Source organism: Balearica regulorum, chromosome 10 (assembly GCF_011004875.1).
Source record: "Balearica regulorum gibbericeps isolate bBalReg1 chromosome 10, bBalReg1.pri, whole genome shotgun sequence".
Lineage (NCBI taxonomy): Eukaryota > Metazoa > Chordata > Aves > Gruiformes > Gruidae > Balearica > Balearica regulorum.
In genome coordinates this window covers 8,828,666-8,837,882 of record NC_046193.1, presented here as the reverse complement: position 1 = coordinate 8,837,882, position 9,217 = coordinate 8,828,666, and the positions used below count along the sequence as shown (strand labels likewise).

The following is a 9,217-nucleotide window of genomic DNA, read 5'->3' as shown; positions in this document are numbered from 1 at the left end:
CACTGGTCCTTAATCCAGTAGGAATGTGCCACTTATGCACTACGTAAGTGTCTAGCATCACTGGACTAAGGATTTTTATATAAAGTAGAATCCGAACACTGTATGACTAACTCGGCAGAAAGCTTGCAGTGTAATTAAAGCAAGCAGATAGCGTTATTTCACACTTACGCTGCCACCTGATGGATATTCGAAGTATTGCCACTACTCAATAACCATGCGTGAAACACGGGTGTTTCCTCACGGTGGTCAGACAGTTTCACCAATTAATATGCTTTTTTTTCTGCCTGAACAGAAAATTTAGCACACTATTCGCCCTACGTACAGGAGTGTGGCAGTTCCTTTCTAGACTCTCATACAACTTTAAATTGAGGACCAACGATTTCATTCTACTGAGGGCTGAAGTCTTTGTTACTGAGAATACGTAACATTTACAGACAGTTATTGCTTTCTGTATGTAAGGATATGCTGTTATCTAAAGAAATATAAAAGCACAAGACAGTCCTTTGACATTCCTCCAGCATACATTTGCTTTCAAATTGTTAACAGTAGTAATTTTGCACAAAATTGATATCAATAAATGGTATATTTAAAACAAACAAACAAACAAACAAAGAAAACCCAACAACAACAATTTGCAGACAAATTCTGTTACTAGAACACCTAGTCTCTGTCCTAGCTAGGGAGAAAAAATAGCTCACTGCATTATGTGCTTATTTTCTTGACCTGATTTTATGCTGAGATCAGAGCTGCTGATTTTGCAAAATGTATCTTCCATTTGAAATCTGCACAAGGTATCTTTAACTCAAACCCCACAGTACACAAGTATGTCATTCTCTGGGGCACCAAAGAATAAAGAAATTAGGTCTTCAATCAATTATTCAGAACTGAAGCTTACTTAAACAGGTAAGTTCTGTTTAAAATTCTGACATTAAATCAACATAATTTAGTTCCAAGAACTGAGTTTCAACTCTTCCACAAACAGAAACTTTTTTTTTTTCTTATAAGAGCTGCTAAAAAACAGAATCCCATGAAATATCCTCTGAATTTTATGTTTATGTTGCAATGAACATTCTACATTTGCAATCTGGAGTTTAGAAGACCTCACTCCAATGCATACAGTATTAATTGTGTGTGCATAAGACAAATACTACATGACAATCAGCTCTTCTATGAATAATTCAAGTGCAAATTAAGTTTTAAATGTTTCCATTTAAATTATGTGATGGTGCAACATGATAATCACTATAAGAAAAAAATCTATAGGTCAGCAAAAAAAGATGCCTTTTCTATTTCTGCTATTCAAATGTGGTCAACAGTTTGCAAATCCTCCTTAGGGCAGGGTCAAGTTTCCCCAGTTTAGCTTTTAATTCAAAAGTATTTCTCTTAAAAAGTTTACATTCATATTAAAATGTAGCATAGATTTTAGAGAGTATAAGCCCTGTTCGTGCTGTATCACCACTTCTCTATGAACACAATTTTCTAATTTTCATGCATCACAAAAAAAAAAGGTCATCCCTCAGTATATAAGATGCTATAAAAATAGCTGACCCATGATCTTGCTACTGTTGAAAAAGTTACTAAAGCACAGTAGTATGTTACTCAGACACCAGTACTTAGGTATCAATATGTAAATACATGATTCACAAGGAATCAAACTATACAAAGCTACATCTGGAACAAAGCCTAAAGAAACAAACCACCTAAAACCAGAAGGTATCCCATTGAGAGTTCAGATTGCATTAAAGAAAATGAAAAGCCCATCTAGTATTGGTCTTTTTCAATTACTTAATATATGGCTTACACTACTCTTCACAGCTTTGTGCACATATTTACTTTGCCAGACATCAAAAGGATCACATCTTTCCAGTTCCCATATGGCATATATGGTAACTTCTAACTCTTATACACCAGTGACTGCCCAGCTCTATTCCTCATGGTACCCACCTTCAGAATGGCAACCCAGCTGTTTTGTATTTCTGTTGCTGGCTTTCAAAATGCCTTCTTCTACTGGTTCTCATTAAGCACAGGTGCACTGCTCCTGTGGTCCTTGGAACTTCCGAACATCAGGCACACAGACTGCAAGGAAAGGTGTGGGTGACTGAAGGGCTCTAGCTAGCAACAGCTAGAGACACCTGCCCTGCTCTTTGTGAAGAAGTAGCTGCTTGGAGTGGGATGCCAGGGCTGCATCACTACCAGAAAGGGGCTCCCACCAGAGCTTATGTCTGCACCTGCTGTCCCAACTGTACCATAAACTGCAAATGCACCTGAATAACTGTTTCCCTATTCCTCTTTACTCCATTCCTGACCCAAGAACGGGCCAACGGCCGATAAGCTTGATAATGCAATGCTAACCATTGATTTTTAAGCACACCTTTTAAATTTCACATTTTTGTGTGTGAAACTTGAATATGAAAATAAATAAATAAATAATCTTATGTAAGTACTTAAAAAATAGTTATAAATACTAAAATTTCCATGTATCATTTGATGCAATGTTACATGGAAATTTTAGTATTTATAATCCAATTGCTAGTGGTTATTTTGCCATTGTTAAGTACCTGGACATGCTTTCTCGGAAAAATAAAACTGTCAGGAATACACATACACTGCTACTCTTAATTTAAAAAGTATATTTCTTTAATTTCATTCACCAAAAACACATTTCACAGAGAAAGTTTGCATTGTAATTATACAATTTTAGGGCACTGACACAATACTTATTATTACTTTATCATTAAACAAACCAAGACTATCATCTAACTATGATTTTACTTAAAAAAAAAACCCAAAAAAACCAAAAACATAACTGAAGAGCCCACTAATCATCATCTTTGCTGTTTGGTTTTTGGGGAGGGTTTTTTTGTCATTTCGAAAACGAAAGATACATTGTTCCTTCCTGCATAATTAACCCATTCTCTCTGAAAAATAATACATTAAAAAAGTGAATTAATTGTTCTAACTTCATTACATTAATTCATGCAGGACAACATCAACTGCATACAGAGCATGAGTTCAGGTAGAATAATTACCTGCTCATATTCAAGGTCACTATCATGTTTCTGACTAAAGTACAGTGAAAAGTTTGGACTGTGATGTTTGTTTTTATACAAGAGTCAGTTTGTGTGTGTGTTTTCAATACATCACAAAATTTACTATATGTCCTTTATCTCTACTTACTGCCATTATCTTCCCATTGTCATCCTCTCTCTTTTTGTTTTCTTCTTGGTAAATGTTCTAACTACAACTTGTGTAACAGTTCTTTAAACATAAGCTAATTTGCTGTTTTGCCTCAAAGTCTAGTGAAAAGAAAACAAAGTAGATTTATTAAAATCATTTAAAAACAAGACTGTATCATTTTCACGTTAGCATACTAATACAAAGGTATGCATTCGTCATATACTTTCCTTGAGTACTGTTGTTTTCCTATTATTTGACAATACCTTTTTAAAGTAGTATTTTCACTTTCCATATAAACTTAGTATTTATATAACAGTATCACCTAACGCATGATATCAGACCTATGATGCATTCCATAAATTAAAAGTACATCAATACATCTGTCTTCCAGTTTATTGTTCCATTTATCTGGTTTCACTGAGAATGTAGAAACAGTGTCCAAATGCCTTACTGACTGAATCTCTGTTTTTCTTCTATACCTACGTAGCTGTTTTGCAATATATAAACTGAAACTGATCGGACTACACTTGACTATTATTTGAAAAAATAATCATAAATGTAGCTCATTAAGAAAAAGTATAGGTGCTGTCCCTGAAAGTTTTAACATACTGCCTGCATTTATGCCCATTATGCACTGTGTAGCACCCACTAGTTTCTAAACATTTTTGTATTTCCCCATTTATTGAGTGGTAGATTACCTAGCTATTACAGTAATTATAAATATTTATTCTATATACCTGGTGATAGATACATTTCTTTTACAATTGCTTTCAGTTGTTTACAAAAGTTTATCTCTGGAACACCGAACATTTAAAAAGACCCGTCAGTTGCAAACAATTTCTTTACTAGAGGACAACAATTTTTCCTACTGCTGTTTCCCAGCAGAATTATACATCCCTTCTCTACTAGTTGAGTTTAAAAAAAGAGGGGTGTTATATTAAATTTGTCTATATAGCTACATAGTTGCCTCCAATTCTGCACACATGGACTCTCCATGAGAAGAAATGCTAGGCACTATTTGCAGGGCAAAGTTTTTGTTAAAATAAAGTAAGTTAAAACAAATGCTCAGCTTTGGGCTGAGGATTCCCACCAACATAAAACGGGAAGATACACAGCCACATACCAGTCATTATGTAAAAAGAACAAATGTTCCCTTTGGAGAGAAGTTTTACATGAATAATCTGCATTTGGTCGTATTTCTAAGATCACTACAGCGAGTTATCACTTTTACCATTACAGATGAGGCTCTTTTCAACAACTAGAGAAAATTGAGGTGGTGATAAAAGACAAAAGCACCAGATTTTATGTAAGATCCAGCAGAAGTTACCGATGGAAGACTACGAAGTCCTTTGATTTTTATGAAAGCTATCCTGGCATACTACTAACTAGGGTTATTGTTTCCTGCTGCTGTTGGTAAAATCACACGTTTGCCGGGCACAGCACGTAAGTTCCGACACAGCATTATTCAGCGGTGTAACTACTAAAATAAATACATTTTAGGGGTGAAGCAGAACCGCCCGCTCTGAGGGAGGAGACGCCCCACCTGAACACCTCCCGCCCCAGACCGGCCGGCCCCGCAGCCAGGCTGCTGAGAGGGCTCCCTCGTTAAAAGGGGGCTACACGCCTCTCCATTACGGTAGCAAGGGAACCAAGAAAGCAAGGGCCAACCAGCACGGCCCCCACCATGCCGGCACGGCCCCACCATCACCCCTTTCCCCTCAGCCCCGTCAGCCGGAAGCGAGGAGCCGGCAGCATGGCAGGTTCTGGGCATGCGCCTCCCGCCCGCGCTCGCGCAGTGGGGCCGACGGCGGGTGACGGGGCAGCGGCCGCGGCCGTCCGCCATGGTGTACATCTCCAACGGTGAGGGGCGGCTGGTGGGAGGGGGCCGCGCCTGTTCCCCTCAGCAGGGCGGCGGGGAACAGGCCGGAGTGCGGGTAGCGAGCGGGTGGCTGCTGGGGGGGGCATCGGGCCTGCGCTGGGCAGAGCGCTGCCTCCGCTGCCCGGGGGAGCCCAGCACGGCGCCCCGAGCGAGCGGCGCCTCTCGGCCGCTGACAAATCTTCCCCACATCCATGCGCGTCTGTGCGGCCCGAATCCGAGCCTTACGTGCTTCTAAACAGTTTTTAAGGACTTTGAAAAGTCCAGGTGTGTTCCACAGACACCGGGAGCGCAACAGATCCGCAGCTTAACAACGTTCAGGGAAGGGGGAGTGCACTGGTATTTTTTGTAGGTTTACCGGACACGGTGTCTGCTCGTGGTGGCCGTCCGATTATTTCAAGTACCTGGACGATACCCTGTAGGGAATGAAACTTGCTACCGCTGCCCGTGAAGTGTAGTTTCTCCATCCTGTTTGCCAGTGCTAGGCTGTCAGGTGTGTTTTTACGTAATACACTGTGCAGCGTCGCACACTAAACATCGCTGGATGTTTCATATCTTGTATGTTACAGGACAAGTGCTGGAGAACCAGAGTCGGGCTCCTTGGCGTTTGTCAGCTATAACAGATTTCTTCTGGTCGATAGCAGATTTTGTGGTTCTGTTGTAAGTAGAAATTAATTCTTTTGATGAGCTTTATTTTAGATTTGTCATAGGTAGAAGCTGCTCAGTGCTGTCAATAACACAACAGTAAAAATGTTAGATTTACTCTTTACCACTCCGTATCTACTGTTCCCAACACATCTATGAATGCTTTACTATGACTGTGTGGCTTTGGTTATTAAGCACTATAGTACATTTAATGAAAAGTGATCCTAACTTACTGGCAGTTCAAATGAGTTTTCTTACATTTCTTCCATTTTAGGACCGCAAAAAGAAAAAGCATTCACTTTTGCTAAACAGCTAGCTTCTAATAGCTGATCAAATAATTAAGATATTATTTGGAAAATTTCTACTGGTGACAATAGATTCTGACTATGTAAAAATAATCACACAGCAGTAATCACAAATTTATGGCCTCAGGTTGAAGCCAGTTAACAAACAAAAATTTCTTTTGATGTACTTAACAGTCTTTCATTATTTCAGTTACAGGTTTACTTTATGCATTTCTTGCACTTTATTTACCAGAAAAAAATTATATTTTATGGTTTGAGCCTTATTGTAATTTGGAATTACTTGATATTTTTAATTCATATGTTGAAGAAGTATTGCAAAGATTTATTACACAAGAGTAACCTTGAGAAGATAAACTGTTCATTCCTGAACACTACTTACTGTTTTTCAGCCCATTTCCTATCTTGCAATCCAAAAGTTCAGAAACTATATCTAGCAATCAATTCACCCAACTCCTGGTTTATTTTTCAGTTTCCAGAGCATTATTCAACCAGATTTGAGAAGAAGAGGTTACACATCTTCCTCCTATTCAGGATACAATGACGGAAGAGGGTATTTTTTCATATTCATACTAGTTCTGAATTTTTTTCCTATCTTAGCAAAATGACAACATATTCAGATTACAGTTGTGATTTCCATTGAATCAGGTCATGTAAGATGACTAAAGTGTTGTTTATCTGTGGTATTTTGTCTGAAACTCATCAATAACAATACATAGCTTTTGATAGCTGTATTAACAGTATAGTCTAAGGCTCACTGAAACAATTTTTCAAGCCTGCCTAATAGACAATGTGGATCTTTGTTAAAATTCTTCATTAGACTTGCTTATACTGAGTATTTGATTTACAGTAAAACAGCCATTTGATGTATTAGATTATCTACAGATAAAGCAAAAGACTTTGTTACTGTGTTTCTTTGTTCTTAATGGTTTGCCTAACTCTTTTGTAGGACTGTGTAAAAGCCTGGTAGCTGTAGCTTCTTGTGAGACAGGAGTAGTTAGAACAGTTTGCGTAAGAGAATTTGTGAAAGTGGGGTCAGGGTTGTTTGTTAATTTTTTTTAATTTCATGTGAAAAGCAACTTTTCCAGGGGTTCTAACTTCCTCCTTACTATCATTTAGAGACAGTGTTGTTATATTTCTAGTTTAGCAACTCAATACCGATTGAATAGATGTTTTTCTTGCTTTGTCAGGCCTCCGGCACTTCCTCGCCGTAGAATGGGTCGAATAAATCACTGGGGTGGAGGCCCCAGTCCACCACCAATGGCTGGAGGTGGATGAGGAAGGTAATTCCAAATCTGCTGTATCCTGCTTTGAACTTTAGAAAAAAAAACAAAACAAAACAAGATCATTGAAGGTTAAGGTAGAATGGAGTGTTTTGTCCTCCTTTTGCAAAAGTTACCAAAACAGGAAGAGAATCAAAGTGGTTAGATACTTTCAATAAAGTGTGAGGGGGTGGGGGGTGGGTGTTAAAGTTTTGGCTCAGAAGTGGTGAGTTCACATAGAAGTGGATATACAAAGCATAGCAAAGATTTTTGAACACAGCTGATAAACTATTTAGAGTGATAAAAAGCTATTTAGAACTCTTCATCATTTTTGGCTGCTAATTTGAAGTCCAGATAAGTAGTGACTGAAACTTTGTTTGCATTTCTAATATTTATCATGTGACATGAGTTTTTGTTTGAAGTACATACTTGTTAATAGAAAGGAAAATTAATAAAGTTGTTAAAAGACTATAAGTAAAAATCTTTTTCCTGTTACAGTGATATAGCTATGCAAATCTTGAATTCTAGTACAGCATAAAAAAAATCAGAATTGCTTAAAAAGGGGGGCAAAAGTTATTTAAAAAGCCTTGGTCTTTAAGTTTCTTACAGCTGCCTCATCTTTAATGAATGAAACAGAATTAGTTTGGCTGGTGGGAGTTTCTTCTAACACTGAATGTATATATAGTATGGTTTAATTTACTCTAACAAAAAGGATTGTTTACTTAAGTCTATTTCATTTCATCAACTCCCCATTGTTAGCATAACAAAAGTTACAAGGAAAAACCCACACATGCAGGTGGTTAATACCTGTACAACTTTTTCCTACAAGTTCATATTACAAAAAGCACATACACACCAGTATTTCAGTTCCCTAGAAAAAGGATAAGCTTCTTCCCATGATTTTTTTCACTGGGATTTTTTTTTTCTTTTTGACCAGCCATGAGGCCACAAAAGCTGCAGGGAGGGCTTTTGGGTAATAATAGCAATGTGTAATCTGCTCACCAACATAAGTTTGCAAGCATATGTCATTTAGCTAAATTAAAAACAAAATTTAAATTGTTACTTACAAAATTTTGTCTTGCAAAAAAAAAAAAGGCCTTGTTGTCTTTAAGTGTGCTGTGATTACTTTATCTTTTAGGTAAACACCTGCTGAAGAGGCAGGCAAAAGACCATACACATTTGCAAGATGAAAGGAAAGAAGAGTTCAATGGTGGACCAAATGAGTTTGAATGCTGTGAATGTGCATGGCTAACTGGAAACTGTTCTGCGATATAAGCCGATTAATGAAGTTGTACTGGGAACTCCTTCAAGGATCCAGTGTAACTGAACCACAGTTTTATTAAATATATGTTTACTGTCTTAAGTCTTTGTATAGTTTCTGAACATTTTACTGTAGTTGCAAAGTAATAAGTAAATTATATTTGGCTTGTCACAAGGCTACTTTTCCATCAATTTTAGAAAAAAAAATTATGTTTCAAGTACAGTAAACCCTTTTCTGTTCTGGTGAGGAAGAACACATTTATATTTGATACAGAAGATCCCTCAAGAGTCAGACTTAAAGCAGTGCTTCCTAATAGGTTTTGTATTTATTTTTGTCAGTACTAACAATCTGTACCTTGCTGTATTTTTATGATGATAATGATACTCTAAAAGTACTTTTTAAATGCAGCTTCCAAATTACCATGTCTTACAGTTCTTGCCTTTTATAAAGTCAATTCCTTAAGGTCCATAATGGGGTTTAGAACATGTCTTTTATAAGCAACTCTTGAAACAAGTTCTTTCTCCATTATAAACTTACTCAAATGTATAGCCTATTTGCTGTACAAATCACTTTTCTTCCAATAAAATTAGTCTTTTTATTACAGGTAGAAAAGGTAGTGAACTCAAATACAAAGTGCTATCACAGAAGAGTTCTTTCTTTCAAACTACCTTTTAACTAATTTACCCCATTTTAG

The 9,217-nt window shown here is 37.3% G+C and overlaps 1 protein-coding gene across 1 annotated transcript; it reads left to right on the top strand.

The window, feature by feature from the left end:
* The first annotated feature begins 4,904 nt into the window (after nucleotides 1-4,904).
* On the top strand, nucleotides 4,905-8,625 carry SELENOK (selenoprotein K). The gene is made up of 5 exons (XM_075761991.1): nucleotides 4,905-5,037; nucleotides 5,623-5,713; nucleotides 6,473-6,553; nucleotides 7,191-7,283; nucleotides 8,401-8,625. Exons 1-5 carry the CDS (start codon nucleotides 4,947-4,949, stop codon nucleotides 8,402-8,404), a joined length of 360 nt encoding a protein of 119 aa, XP_075618106.1. The 5' UTR covers nucleotides 4,905-4,946; the 3' UTR covers nucleotides 8,405-8,625.
* The last annotated feature ends 592 nt before the right edge of the window (nucleotides 8,626-9,217 follow it).